This window comes from Homalodisca vitripennis, chromosome 8, assembly GCF_021130785.1.
Source record: "Homalodisca vitripennis isolate AUS2020 chromosome 8, UT_GWSS_2.1, whole genome shotgun sequence".
Taxonomy (NCBI): domain Eukaryota; kingdom Metazoa; phylum Arthropoda; class Insecta; order Hemiptera; family Cicadellidae; genus Homalodisca; species Homalodisca vitripennis.
The window spans coordinates 115,643,417-115,666,399 of record NC_060214.1 but is presented as its reverse complement, the minus strand read 5'-3'; the positions used below and the strand labels follow the sequence as shown (position 1 = coordinate 115,666,399).

General features: G+C 29.4%; 1 protein-coding gene across 1 annotated transcript in view; it reads left to right on the top strand.

Annotated features, from left to right (window-relative positions):
• Nucleotides 1-22,983, top strand: part of LOC124367963 — a 443,446-nt gene that overhangs the window by 414,324 nt on the left and 6,139 nt on the right. Inside the window, exons 2-3 of the mRNA XM_046825197.1 lie at nucleotides 19,617-19,736; nucleotides 20,322-20,500. Coding sequence (XP_046681153.1) covers nucleotides 19,625-19,736; nucleotides 20,322-20,500 — 291 coding nt within the window. The 5' untranslated portion in view covers nucleotides 19,617-19,624. The remainder of the gene's footprint in view (nucleotides 1-19,616; nucleotides 19,737-20,321; nucleotides 20,501-22,983) is intronic.

Below are 22,983 nucleotides of genomic sequence, written 5' to 3'. Positions count from 1 at the left end.
ACTTTTCCCTGATTTCCAGTCCTGTTTTTTCCCCTGACTTCCCTGACCTGTAGCATCCCTGTTCTTACCTATCTATCAAAAGGTAAAACCATTTATGGTCGGCTTACTGTTTTACGGTGAGAAGAACAGCAACATGAGAACTTCAACTCAAGACTCGTGTCGAAGCCGATTTTAAAATCTCTAATCCACTGAATTTTTACAAAAATATACAACTGGATCGGCCAAGCTGCACTGCGTCACTATCAGCTGATCTGCAGTATGCAAAATAATATCTGTGAAAATGTGTTATTTATGCACTTTATGAATGAAAAACGTAAATAGATAATCCAACATATTATCGTAGTTTTGTAAATATTTTGCTTACTGTTTGCATTTTCAATGCTTATGTTAGCGCATTGTGTCTGTAAGCACGGACATCAACTGCTCAGTGGCAAAAATAAACGAATGCTAACGTTTGCTTACCTTGAAAAATTAATGTTGTTTAATTTTATAAAACATCTTCTCTGCTGTGCTAAATTGGAAAAAAGTGAACACATATTTTTCTCTAAATTGCTAAAAACAGTTAATATTATTTAACACACAATGGTAAGTAATTTGAATTATTATTTTATTAATATGTAGCTTTTGCTGGAAAAATCTGTACAATAGGATACTCTTTCTAGATCGTTGTGTATTAATTATTTACTTTAAAATGCGTTTGCAAAACTCCTAAAAACGTTGTAGTACTATAAGGTGGACCGATTCTTGTAGGTGTCAAACGAGGCAGCTCAAATTAGGATTCCCTTCCTTTAGGGAGCTATTTGACAAGGTTCAAGTAATCTATTTTGCAGTCAACATTTGGAGGGCTAAATTTGAGATCTCAAAGAGGGAGAGAAATAACACAAAGCAATTGCAGCTTTAAAATTTATTTTGTCACAGCCCACGACAGAGTTAACACCAAAACATTGATGCTGAATCTGTGACTTTGGCGACACAGAAAACAAAAGGTGTCGGGTGGGTTGATAATCCTCAATACACAGGGGTTAGAAACAGTATGGTTTTTTTGTGTTTTCTTTTTTTCATTCCTATGAGCCCAAATATTCTAGAACTATAATATCATCGTAATTAGTTATCCAAATAATTCAGGACGAATTTAAAGGTTACTAACACGTCAAAATTAAAACTAAACATTAAAATTTAAGAACTTAAAATCAGAAAATGAAACAGTAATAAATAGCTTTAAAACTTAAAATTATAATCAACACATGAATCGCTCATTTACAACAGTATAAGATCCAATAAAAGAAAGTAATAACAAGTTTATATGTTGTTATGTACCAAAAAAAATAACAATGAAGGTAATCGATCAATAACTCTAAGCTGATAACGTTTGACATAAAAACACATTTCTACAAATATTACGGCAAAAATTAAAAAGCCTTTAAACTGTGATTTATTTAAATGTAACCCAACAATAGAATTAGGCAATAAAAACCTAGTAAACCCAGTTTTTTCAAACTACTGGAAAAATATGTAACAATTTTATAAGTAAACTTAAGGTATAAACTTAAACTGTAAAAATATTCTGACTGGATTTTTTTGAGAACGGAGAAAAATTCATTATTTGCTAGTGCAAGCCATTCCTGTAGAAAAGAGTAATTTTTGTTTTTTCTTCTTTTTCTTCCCGCCTTGAGTATCAGTTTGATCTGTAACAAAGCACATTTCTGAAATATCAAACTGATTTGTCGTACGTTAATAAATTAAGAGTGAATTTAATAAGACTTAAGAATTGATCAACTATCAGAGAGTAAAAGTATCTCACAAAATCACTATCTTTGGACAATCATCTCGTCATGATATTAGTAATGGTTTCGTTCTAAGAGGTTGACCAAATTTCAGTTACCTTGACTGATTGAAGCTTTCTGCATTGCGGCAGTGATGACGTCACAAAAACTCAGATTGTAGTGCGGCGGCGGGGCTGACTCTCCATCACTGTCCACTCGGCGGGGGGGGGTGATGGAGCCCGGGGCTTGCTGGCCTCACTGACACGGGGCCAGCCCCACCCTTGGGGCTTCACGTTGGGGTTGCCTCGCAGCATCTGCACACCACAACACATAACACTATACTTAACAGAAGTACCTTTCCTTTATTATGGGAAATTAAAGCTTTGTACGTCTGATGTTTTAATGATGATTTATTATGGATTAGTACCTGTCCAACAGAATTTTTCTGGGGGCAGTTGTGCCATACCAAACTTGGAAAGGCTATTCAGGACGCAAAAAAGCAGTTTCAATTATGGCAAAATTGAACAATAAGGAGTCGTTCAAAGAGTTTTCACAGGGAGCTCAATTTTTTTATTCTACCCCGCTTGTATATTTTTAAAGAATTAAAGTCTTTATCGATACAGGGCTGTGATATACACAGATACAAGACAAAGAGCTTTGATTGCTTTCGAGTCCGACAGCATAGAAACAGCAGTATTTGAACGCCTCCCTTCTCAGGCTGGGATCAAGCTCATTAACAGTCTCCCTGAAACACTAATTTAGGAACCAATCCAAAAATGTAAAATCAAATTAAACACTTCCTGGTGCCCAGTGCTTTTTACTCAGTTGGCAAGCTCATGGAGCACATTTGGAATTGATATTCACGGCAGTAATGCAATCCTGGGGGTTTATCCCACAAATTCTGTTAAGTGTATGAATGTGTGCAATTGTATGTGAAGTCGAGAGAAGAATGGATATAGTTTTGCACAACAAATACCGTCAAAAAATTAAAATTAATATTGACTATTGCAATACAATATAATTAATATTGTCGAAGCAATAAATAAAAATATATATTTTTTTCCACAATTTCATAGACCGAACCCCGTGACATTATGGAAATAAGTTTAGAAATTTCTGTAATCGTGAAATGAATTTATTGTTGATTTTTCACCACGAATTTCATCTGTCACAACTCTGGGCCTACCAATGAGAGACCCTTATCATGTGAGCATTGATTTAGATGTACTTGAAATCAAGTCTATTTTGCCTCACTTGACTTTCACTCACTATTCCTTTTCTGTAACACCAGGAAGTTGACAGAATGTATTTCACAGATGTGAGGATTTTCTATTGCATTTAACATTTTAAACACATCACAGAGAGCAGAGAGCAAAGTAGAAGAGACTCATTAATACTGCATGCCTACTGAACGTTTTGACACTAGACAACAGCCACAATGAATGTTTTATATCAGTAATTTTTTCTTATCTTTTAAAAAAACTTAGTGTAAAAAAAAATCACATTTGAAAACTTAGTCTGGGCTGTCAGTATTGACACTTAGTTAATAATATGTAAAACGACATTATCATAGGAAAAAGTGATCTGACTTACTTGAGCAAAGGATGGTGAAGAGTCTTGGTCCAAGGTCAGGGCAGCCATATTAGGAGATACAGGACCGTCGGGAGCTGGGGCTACTGGCTCGGCTTGACTCTGCAGACGGGGCTCTGTGAACAAACGGGAGATTCAGATGATTTCTTTGTTATAACCAGCTCAACTTGATGCCTTCACTTCCCCAGTTGATTGATTGGCGCAGTTTTTTAATTTTGTTTTTACTGAAATCAGCATAAGTACAATTAAGTGTTGCAGCATCCAACTCAGAACAAGTAATAGAATAGTAGTTATGTGTTAAAAGTACTTCTTTGTTCTTCATTGTTTTGTACGAGAATAAAAATTTGACTTTTCTAGATTTAAAAGGTTTAGCTCACCACAATTTAATTTTTTATGAGGTTAAGTGGTAGTGACGACTTTATAGTCCTAACTTCGCCTCTAATGAAAACATATATTTCATTTCATTTCACAAGTCACAATCCCCCAGCAACACACCTGGTAAACTTTCACATATCAAAGGAAAAATGGGGACCAGGATGGACCCCTGTGGAACACCATACAGCACATTATACGTTCATCAGAAATTTATAGCAATAGCGGATACAGCAAACTTCTAATTCACTGAAAGTTGCAGAAAAATTAGTTTAATTTACTACAAAAACCTGTATTTATCAATTTTTGTGAAAACCTGTACGTAGAATAACCAAAGTAAGTCAATATTTCATAGCTGTAAATGAAATGACAGCTGCTCAGCATTAAAAATACAATCATTTACTATAATCTTCCACAAGTTATCCTAAAGTAGCCTTGTACTTATATCTTCAGTATTCTACGTATCACACTGGCCGATCTAGACTGACCTAGGCGGTGGTGGTGGTAATTCATCCTCTGCTATTCCACACTGCGGGAAATGATGGTGGGGAATCTAGACGGAGCCGTGGAGTACGATGTCGACCCATCTGACGCAGTTCTACTTCAGCAATCTTCTTCTCCCTCCTGCGCTCTTCCCGGGCTCGCTTCTGTCGCCTCTTCCTACGTTGTTCTAGCTGATCTGTTGACAATGAAATATATGAGAAACCACAAGTACATTAAGTTAATCAGACAACTGAGCAAAATTAAAACAACTTAAAAAATTATTGACTTACAAATTTACTTTTGTTAACAGTTAAGTATATTACACACATCAAATCTGATATTTCAGGTATTGGTAATGAAATTAAATCTGATTTTATCAACATCGTCCAACTTGACTTTAACTATTGAAATACAATGCTGTAACTCGTACGTAAATTGATGTGCAAAATTTATGAAAAATGAAAAGTGGTTAACCCTTTAAGCTAGTTAACTTGTATAATCGTTGCTATAAAATCCATATTGAGATGACTAACTTATGTTTTTTGGTTCACACTGTTGGAAAATTGCTAACATAGTTAATGACATGGTGTAACCTGAAAACGTAGATGTTGATTATAAGAGTTGTCCAAGGCGATCAACTGCATCAACTGGTAGCCAGTGTCAACCATCCAATGCTCCCCCAAACACTACTACGTCACCAGGGTTTGCAATATGCCCCATTATTGGCTGTGATTTAATAATGCCTGATTGGCCAGCTTACGCTCGCATGTGTGAACCGCTCCATTTGATTACGCACATCACCAAATCACCACCAAGGTTTGGATCGCCGCGATTAAGCTTGCTAAAATTCTTGCTTACGTGGTAAACCGGACCTTTACGAGATAGGCTCGGTGAGGAGGCATGTTGATTTAATTTAATCGCAAGTTGTAAAGATTTTCTATGTTTTTTAAATTAAATTCAAGGTGGGGGGGGGGGTGGGGGGGGGGGGGGGTGGGGGGGGGGGGGGGTGGGGGGGGGGGGGGGTGGGGGGGGGGGGGGGTGGGGGGGGGGGGGGGTGGGGGGGGTAAAAATTTTTCCAATTTGAATAAAACCCCCCCAAATAAAAAGGGAAAATAATGAAAAGACAAAAAAGGGAAAAATCACTGAAAATCTTATGCACATGACGCTCTGATGAAATTACAATGTTCCTGGATTAGGGAAAGTGAAATTCCTACCACAACAAAAAAATAACCAAGAAAACAACAAAAAAAAAGTGTGAATGACCCCAATCAAGGTAAAAATTTTAAATAACAATGATAGTTTTGACATTTTATTGTTAACTGCCCTAAAAAACTCTTCACAAAGCTTAATTTTAAAAGCTGCAAACAATGCTTAATATTTTTTTACGATCTCCAAAAAAAATAATATACCCACTTTTATGGGAATCAACAGTAAAGGGGTATTGATTATGGACAGTGTTCAAGAAGCAATTCCTGTAGATGAAAACAGGGGAACCCAAATAAGATTTAAAAACGGAAAGTGATCATTTAAAAACTACTAAATTTTGGGACCCCAAAACAACGTCATTGAATAATGAAAGTACATAAATGATGATCGATATGTCAAAAAATTTTAACAATGATATTTACCAGTTTTTATCCGGGAAATAGTTTAGTCATAGGGGAAAAAAGAGAAAAAAGAAGAAGAAAACGGAAAAAAAAACATTCAAAAGCGTTGAGGAATTCTGGACAACAATACACATCAGAAAAAGGAACTATAGTCAAAAAAAGGATTAGGTTTTTTGAATGCAAGTGTAACTGTAGATTTTTGGGAAAAACTTCCTTGTGAAAAACCCGGAAAAAATCATAAACATTTCTAGGGGCCTAAAAGGGGGAAACCCCTCCAAATATGTTTATTCATCAAGTAAGCATAGGGAATTTTAACAGGAAAAGAAAGGACAAAAATGAATAGGGGGCACTTTTCTCGCCACTACTATATTACTGGGTTCAAGTGGGGGAAAAAAAGGAGGTTTGCAAAAATGTTTTAAACACACTTAAGGATTTTAATCAAAAGAATTTCACGTTATTACAAAAAAAACCCCAAAGATTTACGGGAAAAAAAAAACCCCCAACAAAACAAAGATTATTGTTCGTGAGCAAAAAGGAATTCTAAAAAAGTTTCCAGTCATGAATCACACTTTTACAGAAAAAAAAATCAAAAAAGTATTTGTCTCCATATTAAAAATGAATATTTTGATTTAATTTATATCTGCAGTATTTCAAAAAAGCAAACACCAGAATTGCTGAGCTGCAGTTTGTTTAAATTTCGAAAATTTTTTAATTATGATTAACTACCCTTTTACCCTCCCCTTTTAAAGGATACCTGTAAAACATGCAATTACTTAAAAATAAGCTTGATTACAATCTAGGAAAATGAAAAATGAAAAATTTAAAGAAGAATTAGACAACCCACATACTTGCCGAAAAAGCCGGGGAAATGATGAAATAATTCTAACTTAAGCAGCAAACCCCACAGTGTTACTTATGTGATTAGTTTGATTCATGAAGACTTTACCAACTCCAGATCTGGATGTAGGCATTTACACAAACTCGTTATGGACTTTTTTTATTTGGTGTTCACAACTTGACAAAAAAATGATGTGTTCGTCTGCTTATGGCATGAGGCACAAGCCTCCGGGGACCAATGAAGAAAATCATCCCTTCTTCTTTTTTTAAAAACCCCTTAAATGACGATCTAAGATTTTTATGTCAGTGACCAGTGCGGTGGCCAAAATAAAAAAAAAAGTTGTTGCAATTTTAGTTTATGAGTAAATACCCAAATTTAAAGAAAAACAAGTAATATAAGTTTTTAGTCTCAGGCCACTCGACCTGCCTGCGACCAGGATTTTGGCTCATAGAAAAAGGAAAAAAAGTTTCACAAACTTTTTTACTTTCCTTCTACTGGTCAAAGGAGCACAGCTGCATGAAGAAGAAACCATTTTTTGTCCATAAATGTCCCCTGACAATTTTTTTTCATCTGGAGTGTTACTTTTAAAAAGAGTGACAAAAAGGAAAAATGCAAAATGGGGGAAAAAAAGAAATGGAAAATATTTTCATGACAAAAAAAGAAAGGCACCGACTTGAAATGTTTTTTCAAGTAAAAATTTTGAAGAAAATTAGGTTTTAAAAAACAATCTGCCTTAAGAAAAAAAAATCCACAGCAACACTTCCCACAGACTACCCTTTTTGTACCTCAAGGGCGGACAGTAATTCTAAGAAAGCAAAAAACCCTTGAGACTTAATGCCATTTATACCCCCCCTTTCTCAAGGTTTAAAAAACCTTATGCATGGAGACAACGTTGATAAAGCATTGTACACCTCAAGCATGATGGGATGAGTAATTCTTAGTTTTTATCTATTTTTTAACTATATAATTATGTATTTTTTAAAATTTCCCCCTAAATAAGTAATATTAAATAATTAAATTTTCGTGTTGCTTTTGTTTATTGTTGCACATTTTGTTCCCATACACTTAGTTAATTTGCCAATGACGAGTGTTTAATTTTTATAGTGTGTTTATTTTTTTATGAAGTTTTATTTTTTAAGCGAAATACTCCCTCTTGGGGATTAAGAATAAAAATACTTTAAAAATAATTTTTAAAGTTACTATTCTAAGACTAAACCTTGTTTTGTTTTATTGCTTTTATTGTTACACATTAATTATTCCGCATAAAAAACTTACTTTAAAATCTTATTTTCCCAAATTTTTTTCCCCCAACATACTGATAGTAAAAGCCAAAAAAACCAAGTGCCACTTGTAGCTTTTTTACTAAAATGTATAGAAATAATATGTTTTCAAGGTAATTTTTTTTCCCTAGAGGAAAGCAATGAACACTGTTTGGGTACAAATAATAAAAAACTTTTATCTTCATAAAAGGAAATGTTTTTTAAATTTTATTTACAATAAAGCCCAAAATGTCTCATCCACCACAAAAAAAGAATTAATCACCATTCACATTGACTGTAAAGCCCCAAATATGCTAGTACCTTTATTTTGTAATCAATTGTTTTAAAATTAGTGTAAAAAAAATATTTAAAATTTTTGGGTTTTTTAAAAAATTTTTCCCGCCCTTTTATACAGAAAATTTAAAAAACCACTTTAAAAAAAGAAAACTTTTAAGTTCCCCAACCCCTTTTTAAAAGGGTATTTTAAGGGCCCTCATACAAAAAATTGGCTTCCTGTTTTTGCCAATCAAAATTTTTTCAAAAAAATTTTGAATTTTTTAAATGTTAATTTAAAAAATTAAAATTTTTTATAACTTTTTTAAAAGCCCAAACAGTTTTTAGGCAAAACAAATGGTTTAAAAAATTTCCTTTATTGAAGGGGGGGGGCAGGGGCCCAAAACAAACTAGGGGAAAAAAATTTTATTACGCTTTTTATTTTTCTAATCACTTGGGCATTTCCCCCTTAAAAAACACATAAAAGCAAAAAATAAAAAAATTCCCAAAATTTTGGGAAACATGTAAAAACCCAAAAATTAAAAATTTTTAAAAACCCCAACGGGCATTTTTTTTTGGGAAAAAAAATTTTTCACAATAGGAATGGTTTTTATTTTAAGAAAAAGTTTAAATGGGGGAAAAAATTATTATTTTTAAAAAAACAAATTTTTTCCCATAAAATTCAAACTTCCTTAATATTTTTAAAAAAAATTTTTTAAAATTTTTTTTAAACGTTTGAAAAAAAGGCTTAAAAAGAAAAATTGGGAAAAAAATTTCCAAAAAAACCATTTTTTTAACCCCAAAAAAAAAAAAGCCTCTGTTTTCTTAAAATACGCATTGTGCCAATTAAAAGGCAAATTTTAAACATTGAAAAATTTGTTTTTCCCAAAAAAAACTTAAGTTTTTTACGGGGTTCCAATTAACTTTTATAAAAAAAGGTTTGGGGAAATTTTTTTGGAAGGAAACCCAAAACCGGGGGACCAATTTTTTTTTTTTAAACGCCCAGCCCGGGAATTTTTTAAAAAATTAAAAAAGTTACCGGAAAATTTTTTGGGAAATTCCCTTTTTATTTTTAAAATTTCCTCAAAAAAACGGGCCCAAAAACACTTAATTTTAAAATTTTAAAAAATCTTTTTTAATTTTTTTACAAATAATTTTCATTAAATAAAGGTTAAAAAGTATAAAAAAATTTTATTTCATAAAACCATACAAAAAAAACCCTATCATTAAATTTTTAAAAAATTAAAAAAATTATAATTTTTATAAAGTTTTTTAAAATTTGGGTTCTTATTTAAATTTACTTTTAAAAAGGGTTTTAAAAAAAGGAAAAAAAAATTAAAAATGTCTAACCCTTTTTTCTTTCCCTTTAAACCCAAAAAAAAATTGCAAAACAATAAAACGAAAAAGGGAATTTGAAAACCTTAAATAAAATTTTTTTTTAAAAAAAAACCCCCCCAAAAAAAAATGGTTTTTTAAACTTTTTTGGTTTTTTTTAAAAAAAAATAATATTAACCCCGATTTACCAAAAAATTTGAAAAAAAAAAAAAAATTTTTAAAACAAAAAATTTTTAAAAAATTTAAAAAAAATTAAAAAGAACTTTTTAACCAAAAAAAAACCCTCGGTCCAATTTTAAATTTTTTTGAAAAAAAAGGAAATTCTGGTCCCGTCTTGATGTTTTTGAAAATAAAAATTCCTTTGAGAAAAATTTAGCCCTAGTGATTTTTTTGGTTTTCTTAATAAAAACCCTTTTAGCTTAAAAAAAGGAATTTTTTAATTAAAAAAAAATTTTAAACCCAACTGAAATAATTATTTTTTATTTTCCCAAATTATTAAATACTATAGTATGCCCCGTTTTAAAATTTTAAGGCCCCTCTATAATCAAAAGTTTTATAATAAATTTAAATTTTCATTTCAAATTTTCGAACCCCCGGGAAAGAGAAAAAAATTTACATTTTTAATTCCCTAATAAAAAAAATATTTTTTAAAATAAAAAAAATTTTTTGGTATTTTTTTTTTAAAATAAAATTTTCCAAATTTTGCTTTTACGTCTTTTAAAAAATTTAATCCAAAAATAAAAAGAAAAAATTTGGAAATTTTTTTATTTACTTTATCTGCCAATTATTCCCAAATTTTCCCAATTTCAATTTTTTTTAAAACCCTTACCCGGGGGCCATTTTAAAATGGGGGGAGTGGGGGGATGAACCCCCCCCAAACCAAAATTTTTTTAAAATATTTTTAAAAAAAAAAACCCCAAAAATTTTAATTTTTTTTTACTCCCCCCCAAAAAAAATTCCTTTTAAAATTTAAAAAGGGGGTTTTAAAAAAGGGAAAAAATAAAAAAATTTTAAACTTCCCAAATTATTTTAAATTGGATATTTTAAATAACAAGAAAAACCCCGCGGGCGTTTACCAAAAACTAAAAACTTTTAAAAGGTAAATTTTAAATAATTATTTTTTAAAAAATTTTTTTAAATAAAAGAAAAAAAAAATTAAAATTTTTAAAAGACATTTTTTTTTTACTTTTACGTTAGTTATTCTTTATAAATTTAAGCCCCCCTTTTTTAAAAAAATTTTTATAATTTTTTTTTTTTGTTTGTTTAAAATTTTTTTTTTAGTTTTTTTGGAATTTTTCCCCGGTTTTTTCCCAAAATTGGCTTTAACCTTTTACAAATTAAAAAATAAATTTTTTAAAAGGTGTTTTTTTTAAAAGGGCTTCAAAATCCTTTTTTTTCCTTTTTTCAAAAAGTCCCTAGGGGGAAAGGAAATTTTTAAAAATATTAATTTTTAAAATTTTAAAATTAATTCCCATCGATAAAAAAATTTACAAACCCTTAATAAAATTGGGGAAAAGTTTAAATTTAAAATGGGAAAATTAACATACATTAAATTTTTCCCCAAGGTAAAAAAAACCCAAGACCAAAAATAAAATTTTAAACCTAAAATATTATACAATCCTGGTCTATTATTGGGGCCCCTGAAAAAAAAAATTTTTTTTTTTTCCCCAAAAAAAATAATTTTTAATTTTAATCTTTCGAAAAAAAACCGCCCCCGCTCCCCCGGGGGAACCCAAACCACTAAACCAAATTTTTTTGGGGGGGGGGGAAAATCCCCTTTCCCCTATGGCTAAATAGGGGAAATATTTATCACACGCTCGCCGACAGTACCCAGTGTTTCGCATTTTTAAAAAAAAAAAGAACATTTCAAAAATTTTGAAAAATTGGGCCTTCGTGAAATTCATATAAAAATTTTTTTGGATTTTTGGAAGGGGAAAGGGTTGGAAAATTTTGGGCTTTTGGGGGGAATTTTTGAAGGGGAAAAATTCCTCTCCCCCGAATCATTTCCATGGGGGGTTTAATTTTAAAAAATTTTGAAACCCCAAAAATTAAAAGGGAAAGTCTAAATTTGCATTTTTTGAAAATTACACCCCATTAACTTAAAAAAAGGTTTTGAAAAAAACCCTTTTTGGTACCTTTCCAAAAATCCTTTGGGCTAAAAATTTCCAGGGTAAGGACAATACTTGGTTCGTTGGACATTCAATATCACGGAGAACCCTTTTAAAAAAAAATTAAAAAACACCCTTCTAACTAGCTTTACTTTTAAAAAATTATCCCTTTTTGTGAAAAAAAAATTTTTTTAGGTTTTTTAACTCCTTAAATTATTAGTTTAAAACAAAAATGTTAAAACAGGGAAAAATTTTTTTAAAATTTTTATTTCAAACTTTTGTTTTTTTATTTCCCCCCCTAAACCATTTTTTTTTAGGAAGCCAGAAACTTTACAAAAATTAAATACCTTAAATTTCCTTTTGAAATTATAAAATTTTTTAAAGAAAAAAAAAAAACTTGGATGTTACAATAAGCGGACCTTTTTTAATTTAAATAAAAAAAATTTTTTTTTTAAACACCCCATTTCCCTAGAATTAAATGAACAATAAAAAAACATTTCACCCCCTTTTTTTAAAAAATTTTTTTTGTTTTTTTTTAAAAAAAAAAATAAATTAAAAATTGAAATAACAAAAAGATCTTTTATTCCCCTTTTGGTTTAAAATTTTTTTTTAATTTTTTTTTTTTTTAAAATAATTTTTTTCACCATTTTTTTTGGAAAATTTTGGGTCATTTTTTTTTTAAGCATTACTTTTTTTTTTAACAAAAAATTTTTTTTTTAAACGACTTTATTTTAGTTTTTTAATTATAAATGAAGAGAATATAGAGGCAAAATTTAAAGTTCAAGAAAAGTTATAAAAAGGTTGTTATCCTCGAATTATTTAGTTTTTTTTTAAATTTTTTAAAATACTTTTAAATTTTTAAGGCCCCTTAGGGTTTAAAAAGAATAAATTTTAAAATTTAAAAATTTTTCTTGAAACAATTAAGAAATAAAAAATTCAAAATATAAAAAAAAACCGGTTTTGTTTTTTCCCTTTTGATTTTTATTTTTTGGTTTCCCGAAAAAACCGGGGGTTTTTTTTTGGGAAAAAATTTTAAAAAAGGTTTTTTGCGGGAATTATTAAAATTTTTTTTAAATTTTAAAAAAAAATGTCCTTAATAGTAAATTTTTTTTTAAATCGTTCAAAATTAAAAAAAAAACCCCCAAAATAAAAAATTTTTTTTAGGAACTTCCACTGTAAAAAAAAAAAAAAAAAAAGAAAGGGGTTATTTTAGTGAAAAAAAAAATTTATCTGGTCCGCCCCTTTTAATAACAACCTTGGATAAAATTAAAAAAAATTTTTTTTTTTTTTTTCCCTCCCCAAAACCCCGGGGTTTTTTTTTATGTTCAAATTTTTTTAAAGCCAGAAATTTAAAAATAATTTAATTTTTTTTCCTAAAAGTAAAAAACCCTTTTTTTTTTTTTTTTAAAAAAAAACCCGGGGGTTAAAATTTTAAAAAAAATTTAAAAAATTTTTAAAAAATTGATTCCAAAAAGGTTTAATTTTTGCCCTTTTTTGTAATTTTTTTTTTTTAAAAAAATTAAAGTATTGTTTTATCTTAAAACCTTTTTAAAAAAAATTTTATACATTTTTTTTAATTTATAACAAAAAACTAAACTTTTTGGGTTTTTTACCTTTTTTAAAAAAATTCCTTTACAATTTTTCCATTTGGAAAATTCTTCCCTTATAAGTTCCCTTCCTTTTTTTTTTAAAATTTTCAAACCTAATTTAAAAATAAAAATTTTTTTCCCAATTTTGGGTTAAAAATACTTGTTAAAATTTCCTTCTATCCAAAAAAAACCCCCCCAACAAAGGAAAAAATAGGGCCCAAAAAACCCTGTTATGAGGCCTTATTTTTAAAACAACACTTATAAATTTTAAAAAATTTAAATTTTTATTAAAATTTCCCCGTTTTAAAAAAATTTTTTTTAAAAAAACAAACCCAAAAAGATAAAAATTTTCAAAACAAAATAAAAAATTTTAAACCCAAAAATACCAAAAAACTAAAAAAAATTTTTCCCAAGAAAAATTTTAACCCAAATTTTTTATTTCCCATTAAAAAATTTTTTTATTATGACAATGTTTTTTTTTGGCCTTTAAAAACTTTTTTAACTTTCAGCAAAAAACAGTTTAATTTTTTTAAACACCCAACTAAATTTAAAAAATTGTCATTTTTTTAATTGGGAAAAAAAAATTTTCCCCTTCAATTTCCCCCAGTTGTTAAAAATTTAAATAAAAAAAACAGTAAACCCTCAAAACTGGTGAATTTCTCCCCCCCCGTTGGTAAAGTTTGGGGAAAAATTGTGTATTTTTTAAAAAACCATTCCCCCCCAAAAGACAAGGGGCCGTTTTTTTGAAAATAAATATTTTCCTAATTGGGGGGGGGAATTAAACCTGTTCTTTTTTGGCTTTAGTAAAAAAACATAATTTTTTTAAAATTTATTTTTAAACCCTAAAATTTTTAAAAATGTTTTTAATTTTATTAAAAAAAAAAAAAAACCACAATAAAAATATTTTTTTACATCAAATTAAAAAAAAGTAGTAAAAAATTAAAACTTTTTAAAAAAAGGATTTTTTTTAAAAAATTAATTTAAAATTTTTTAATTTAAATGATAAAAATTAAATTAATAAAAAAAAATACCTTAAATTTATCGTTTTTTGAAATTTAAAAATTCGGTTTGAAAATTTTAAAAAAACCTTTTTAAAAAAAACCAAACCAACCCTTTCCCACCTTACCAAACTTTTATACCCTTTAAAAAACCCCAAAGTTTTTTTAATTTTAATTACATTTAATTATTTTTTGGTTTAATTTTTTTTAAAATTTTAAAAATTAAAATTTTTAAATTATCAAACCCTCGTTATTGTTTAATTTTTTTTTTTTTTAAATTTTTTTTTAAAAATAAAAAAAACCCTTATTCCCTTTTGGAAAATGGCAAAAATAAATAAATTAACAAAACCAAAAGGGGTTTTTCCAAAAAAAAACCCTTTAAACAAAAAAAAAATTTTTAAAAAATTTTTTCCCCAAAAAAAAAATTAACCCACAAAAAAACAAAAAAACCCAAAAACATTTTTAAATTTTTTAAAAAAAAAAAAAAAGGGAAGCAATTAAAAAATTCAAAATTTTTTAAAGCAAAACCCCTTTACAAAAAAAAAAATTAAAAAAAAACAAAAAAATTTAAAAAAACCCAAAAAAAAAACCCAAAGCTAAAAAAAAAAATAAAAGACAAAAACAAAAAAACCAAAAAAAACAAGATCACAAGAAAAAAAAAAAAAAATAAACAAAAAGGGCCCCAAAAACCCCACCAAAACCAAAAAAACCAAACAAAAAATTTTAAAAAAAAACCAGGGACAAAAAACAGAAAAAAAAAACCTTTCAAAAAAACTCTAAAAAACAAAAGTTAAAAAACCCCCAAAACCCCATACCCCCAAAAAAAACCCCCAAACATCAAAAACAAACAATAAAAAAATTTTTTGGGTTTTTAATTTTCAAAAGGGGAAAAAATTCTTTAAAAAATTTTTTTTTAAAAAACCATTTTTTTGGGAAAAAATAACCCAACCCCAAAATAAACCCAAAAAACCAGTTACAAAAAAAAAAAAAAAAAAAAATTTTTTTTAAACCCCCAAAAAAAAAAGTCCAAACCAATTAACCAAACGTCAGATTTAAATAACAAAAAAAAATAAAATAAACAAAATAAAAAAAACCCATTTAAAAAAAATTTTTTTTATTATAAAATTATTTTTTTCCAATAACCTTCCCAAAAAAAAAAAAACATATTTTTTAAATTTTTACAAACTAAACAAAAACCTAAAAAAAAATACCTTGGGGGATTTTTGGTTTTTCCAAAAAAATAATCCAAAAACAAAAACAAAAATAATTACTCAAAAAAAATAAAACCAAAAAAACAAAAGGAACTTTTTGAACAATACAAACATTTAAAAATTTAAGGGGTTTTTTTTTTTAAAAAGAAAAAAAAAAAAACACAAAAAAAAATTTTTTAAATTTGATTTTAATATTTCTTTTCTCCCCAAACAATTAAAAAAAAAATTTTAAAATTATTCTTCCAAAAAATAAAAATTTTTAAAAAAAAACCCTTTTTTTAAAAATTAAAAAAATTTAACTTTTTTAAAAAAATTCCCACAAAACCAAAAAAAAAAAAATTTTTCCCCAACCAAGTATTTTTTTTACAAAAAAAGGGGCCCTTAAAAAAAAAAAAAAAAAGCACCATATTTAAAAAAATAAAAAAAAATTAAACCCAAAAAACAAAAAAAAAAAAATTTTTTTAAACCCCCACCTTAAAAAAAATAGACAAAAACACAAAAAAAAATTTAAAAAAAATAACAAAAAAAATTTTTTTAAAAATTTTTTTAAAATAATTAAAAAAAAAGGGGATAAGGGACCTTTTTAACAAACAAAAATAAAAACCCCCAAAAAAAAAAAAAAAACAAACAAAAAAACCAAAAAAAAAAAAACCAAAAACATAAAACCAAAAAAAAAAACAAAAAAAAAAAGGGCACAAAAAAACGGAAAAAAAAAAAAACCCCCCAAAAAAAATTTAAAATTTATAAAAAAAAAAAAAAACGGGTTTAAACCCCAACCCCAACAAAAAAAAAACTTTTTTAAAAAAAATTTAAAACAAAGAATAAAAACAAAAATTTTACGAAACCCCCCCTAAAAAGGGGCCAAATAAAAAGAAAAAATTAAATCCCCCCCCACCTTTCCCCCCAAAAACCCCTACATTTTTAAAAAAAAAAAGGGGTTTAAAAACCCCCTTTTTAACGTCTCCGCGGGGCAGCACCACCGAAGCCCCGTGCTGATGTCAACAAAAGAAAAACCTATCCCTCGAGATAGTACCTATCAGTAATTATATCAAATTTTAGAGGGGCTGATCAGAAATATAAATTGAATTGTAATGAAAAAGGCGATTATGTACCGTGCAAAAACTTAAATAATCATGTGATGCTGCACGGCCTGCCGTAATCGGGATTCTCGAGAAAGATAAGATAACAGCGACAACAATACCGATCACAATACCTGGAAATGCTTGTTGATTGATGGAATGTTAGTTCTGTTACTCAACTACATCGTTTTATAACGTTCTAAGTTCATTGAAAAAAGTTTAAGCGTTGGGGACATATAACGGAATCTGACCCCATTAACAATTAACAAATAATCATTGTAAGTTTGTAATTTTGTAATTAAAGAGTTGTTTTTTTCGTTTTATCATGTTTGTTTCTATAAATTTATATTTTTGTGTTATTCATGCTGGTGTGGTCGGTATAATCCCAAAGTAGGCCTACCGAAAAAACCATTATGTTAAATTTGTGGAAAAGAAACAACTGTAACTGCGAGGGGAGCAAATATAGTCGTCTTCAGTTTTCATAATTTTGGTTATAATAATTTGTTTGATCACTGTAAATATTAAATTCGTTTATTAATTTAAAACATATGATTGTTATTGAGGACTATAGTTACTTTTATATCGATTGATAGTCTAGGATTTGAGATTCGAATATTAGGTATCGATGATTACATTCTTCGATTATATAAATAACCGGGTCCGCTTATCGTACCCTACCCTCACTTTGATGCACTGTTGAAAAACTCCTGACAACTGTAAATGGTGTTATGCTTTTCACTGACATTTATCATGGTATATAAAATCAAAACTCTATTAATAGGCCTAAATCAACTTTTACACTTGATTATTTGAAAAATGTTTAGTTGCAATACTTCACAATCTAGTTGTAATTCATAAACAAACTATGTGTACTGGTCATGTGTTTTAATATAAAATGAGAACTAAATAATGCAAACAAATAAACATTAAGGCTTATTAAATACAAGAGTATTACAAAAGTTATACTCTATTTTGATTGAATGATTTTGATTTCTTTTCATATATGATGTTCGTTTAAACGGATGTTGGCTCTTTTAGCACACCTTAAAAATGGGCGATGGCCCTGAAAATATTAACCTAATGTAATTTTTCTGCCGAACAAAACAATAAAAGGGATGGAGATAAAAACATAAAAGTGTTGCAGAATATTAAAAATGGAACCACTTTTCTGGTGGCAAGCAATTCTTTGTTTTACACCTGCAGTGTGCATCTTGTGGTTGTGAACTGTCATATCAATTGGTCATTACTGAAGTCAGCTGGGTCAAGCTGTCTTTGGATACAATACGTAAATAGTGAATTCATGACGTTTTGGCTTAACAAAATGTAAAACGTTACCGTACGTGGGTATACCCACGTAGGTGGGTATTATAAAAAACTTATGAGAATAACAGTTCATATTGGGCTGACGTAGTTGTCTTCATCCATCAACGCGTTAGGGATCATGCCGATGGTAACGAAAGAAAACATTCCTTAAGATTAACTTGTAGATACCACTCAAAGATCAAATTCTAGAGTGTATGATCACAAAATGCCTCCAGACATTACTGCGAGCTTGGGAACAACTTGACAGGGGATGTAAATGTTGTAAATTCATTTAGGCTAACCGTAATTTCCTATCTTGCAAGAAAAGTAGTACCACTTTTCATATTCTACGACTTGTTCATCATTTTCACCCACTTATTTCTTAAATTAAATTGTTATATTTAGAAGGCCGATTGCAGTAGGTTAATAACGTGAATCTTGAAAGTCCTACTGGTATAGATAAAAGTAAATTAAAAAATTATGTAAACAAAACTAAATTGAACTTTATTCAAGCGTATTAAATAATTTAAAATACATAACCATAAGTTAACTGTCATTAATTTAATGAATGAGCAAAACTAACCTAAAATGAACTGTGTGTATGTACAACCTACTTAAATAAAATACCACTCTGCGTAGATTGCAAGGCAGTATTGCCTTGTAGTTTACATGAATTATCTTGAGATATTTTACTTTTTCTGCCAGAAGCCCGTCGATGGGCAGGGGCATTTTTCATCGGTACTTTTCCCGACCTCAGATTATATCCTAGAACAGTCAACTTTTCTGACGTTAGATCACAAGGACCATCTTGGATGTTTGGGATCGGGAAAGTACAAATAAGATATGCCCCAGGCCATCAGTGTGGCTGCGAGGGCTTCTGGCACCAACACGCACTTCTAACAATAAAAATCCCTCAAGATAGTACTCAAATTCAAACTCAGATCACTTGAGTGCTCATTAATTTTTTATATTTTTTATACCTACATACTTATTTATTTACTTACATAGCCTAATAACAAGTAGTAGATAGGGACAGAGTGGCCTCCTTCCTGACATCGTTCTTTTTTGGCAGGCAGAAATAAGAACCATCGTAATGACATGTAATTGTCTCAGTAAGTCATATAGTTTGTTCGTTCTAATAATGTAGTTATTATAGAAGAAAAACTCTTCCAAAAATATTGGCTTCCGGAAAATAACAAAGTACTGATTTTAAGAGTTCCCTAACAAGACCAATGCTAAATTTTTTTGAACTGCTCAGTGAAGAATAAAGTTAAGATGGTAATTTAATGACTTTTCCATAATTCTAAAATAACGTATTCAAAAACATTGCACATATATTCATCTTGTTTAGAAATTTGGTCTTAATAGGAACACAATTTAACAAGTCACCAATAACAGTGACCTGTTAAAAGTGAAAATATACAAAATGTTATTGTAACTCTCATTGTTGTATTTTCAATAGTTAGTTTGTGATTAGATATCTATTCTTTCTAATCTTAGAGTAGGTTGTTCTTTTGCCTCTTGAATAATATGGGCTTGGTCTGAAGAGTTAATTGCAAAGGCCAGGCCAGTTAGAACTCTAGTATTAAACACTCAAAATGGTGGATGAGCTTCAGAGCGTATTAGTGGTGAGTGTTCACAGCCCCACTAAGATTTGCAACTCTACCCTTATCTATTCAACTCTCAGGCAGTAAAGGAATTTCCTTTCAGAGAAAACCTAACACCAAACACTAGAAATACTGGATTTTTAAACAATGTATGTAAAATATGCGATCTTGGAGTAACAAAAACTAATTTATAATCTTACAGGTTATTCCATGGAATGTTATGTGTGCGAGAATCAAGACGACAACAATGGGAAGTGCCTTAAAACTATCAAAACCTGCAACCCTGACGAAGACATGTGCCTTTCTGAAATAAAGTGGGGAAGTAAGTAGTGATTTTCGTAAATATTCAAATAATAACGAATTCCAGTTACCAATAATTAAGTAAATATATGAAGAAAGTCAATAATAAATAATGGTGTGTATCATATACCATTTATTGAAATAGGCTTATAAATTTGATGCTTCTATGTTAGGTGTCTAAATCATTAAATTATTATTTTTGTAGAATTTATTTTTACTATTAAATAAATTAATTCTATTTTAGTTTAGAAGCTTTACAATCTAATATGGTACAATAAGCTAATCACAAAATCTTTCTTCCTTCACCGTACGTTTTTTATGCTTCTGTACTTGTTTTGTACAGTACAAAAATTTTATCATTTCAATAACAATGTTTATTGTTTTACAAAAAGGAAAATTAAAGTAAAATGTCTTTAACTGACTTAAAAGTGTTTTTCCTAACGTGAAACCGATCTGCATTACCATGGTGACAAATCTTTATGGTGCAAAAAATGTCATGGTGGCAACCTTCCTTTTTAAGCTTCTTGTTTAACAAATCCAACAATTTTAGATGTACCTTAGTTATATTTAACTGGATTTCGCTTTAATCCGAAGTTATTTTCAACAGCCCAGCCGTATTGGTCACAGGGAGCCAAGAAACAATACTACATTTCAAAGCGCTGCGCCACAAAGAAGGAATGTGTGCACACGAGACGCAACTACATGGGTACTTGCACTCACATCTGGTACCAGGACTGGCAATGCGCCGAATGCTGCGCCGGAGACCGCTGCAATTACTATGTCATTGTGAGTAAATCGGACATGAACTACTAATATACTACTATATGGTTGTTATAGAATAGAAAAATTAAATAGGTAGGAAGATTCTGTGTACAACTGAGGACAGAAGGTGTCAAATTAAAATTATAAATTAGGGAATAGCTGTTTTAAAATTCTGTCAATATAAAAAATCATTTCAATTATCATACAGGCAGAGGGAATTGACATTAGTAATGACGGTTTCTTTTCTTCTGTGCGAAATATTAGGAGAAGGTTAACGATTAATGTCAATGTCTGTATATGTGGACGTTGCATAACAAAACGCTGACATCTGTATTGTTTGCGGTAAAAATTGTTATCCCCGAAATAGCCTCATTTTATTAGCTAACATTTTAGAAGCTTAAAAACAAAGCAGTGTTGATTTATCATAGTTCAAACTAGTTTAGTTAGATCTCATAGCTTATTAACATAAAATAGATTTTTAGCTTTGAAACTGTTACCTCATTTTTATGATTTTAAAAAATCAAAATTTTTTCAAGTTTTAGTCCTATATATCTCTGGTGGAACATTGTATAAAATTCTGATTTTTGCACAGTATGTAAATATATATGATACTAAAGTATTATAGGATTTTCAACTCTGATATTGACTTGAGCAGAGTTATACATTTTTTAAAGTAAAGAAAAAAAAAATTGCATCTTTGCCAATGTTAATTATAATGTGAATTACTCAAATGAAGTTGCTATTATATAACTTTTACAGTTTTTTTAAATATTAATCAAAACTTTTTTTGTTTGTATGTTGTTTAGTTTTCTCTTTCAATTGACATTGTTTTGTAGTGGAATAATTCTGCTATTTCTTATGTGTTAACTAAAAAAATATATACTGTAAGTAATTTTTTTTATTTTAAAAATTAAATTACATTCAAGTATATAAGATTTGTTTTTATGAAGGAAAATTATTTTTCTGCTCTCTTATTCTAAATGAAGTTTCACTTATTCAGAACTCATTTATAGCCTTTGTACTTTATAAACTGTGTTTGCATCTCATGAATAGATTAGGTCTACGAGAAAAAGTGCAAATGTAGATGTAGTGTTTTCTTTACAGCTTTGTGAAATTTTGTGAAGTCATAGAGTTATTGAAAGAGTATTTTCGGGCTATAATTTTAAAGGCCATTTATCTCAAGAGAATTGTGTCAAACGTCTTAAAATTGCTTTTGGTTCTGCATCTTTGATTCCGTGCTACTGTTTTTCTGTGGTATTCAGAGTTTTGAAGGGCCGTAATTCTCTTCAAGTCGACAAACGTTCAGGTAGGCTGCATTACGCTGTTACTCAAGAGAATGTTGAGTGCGCGTTATGATCTAAGAGAACAGACAGTACACTTATTAAATTATTGAAGCTTCCCTTTGGATTACATCCAAGAATAATATTGCATGACTTTTTAAAAGTCAGAAAATCTTTTTCAATTTTTGTATCACGATTTGACGGATGTGCTAAAAAGTGTATGTGTGAGAATCAGCCAGTAGACTATCCAACTGCTTAGTAATGGTGGTCATAAGAATATTTCCAAAATTTTTACTAGTGATGAGTCATACAAACCATTTTATGATCTTTCAACTCAAGGAGAAAACTGCGTATTGATGGTAAAGATGAACAAATAACACAATGGTCAAGAAACAGCAATCAGCGAAGAAAGTAATGTACACTGTTCTCTTCAGGAATATGGGATTGGTTAAGGCAATTAAGCTGGAGAAACAGAGGACTGACGTAGCAAGTTCGTACATTGAACAATGTTTGCCAGAAGTTCAAGACTTGAACAATAAGGGTTTAATTTTGCACCACAATGCCTCTTATCACATGCTCTAAACACTTTAGAATTTTTCGTTACTTCTGGTAATTCTTCAATCTAGAACTTGCATGATCGTCGCTTTTCTTTTGGAACCAAAATTCATGGTGAGATTCGTAAATATTTTGACTCCATAGCAAAAGTTATGTGGCTGAGTGGTTTCAATCAATGGAAAATCTGACTTCAAAAGTCCATTGAACAAAAACTCTTCATATATCTCTAAAATTACAGAGTGACTCTTATATACCTACATTCACCAGTGCAATGCATTTGCTATAACGTTTAATATATCCAGAATTTACTCTGTACCATAAGTCTTTGACTCCTGTGGCAGATATCTAGGCCATTGATAGGTCTTCATGTCAAGAAGTTCATAGGTATCAAGTTCAGGCAAGAAATTCAGTAATTTTGAAACTATGGTGGATCGCTTGCTGTGAGCAAAATCATTGCTTCTTAACAAATTTTACGGACAACGTTTCTGTTTTAGGAGCTAACTTGCTTTTAAGTTTCTAGATAATTACTAGCAGTTGCCCATGGCTTCGCACACAATTTCCAGTTGAAAAAAAAAACAGTACACTATATTCACGTATTCTTTTTCTATCACATTCTAAACATTCCTGAGATAATTGATAGTCGTTCCTTCGTGAGCCTCTTGGGCGCATTAT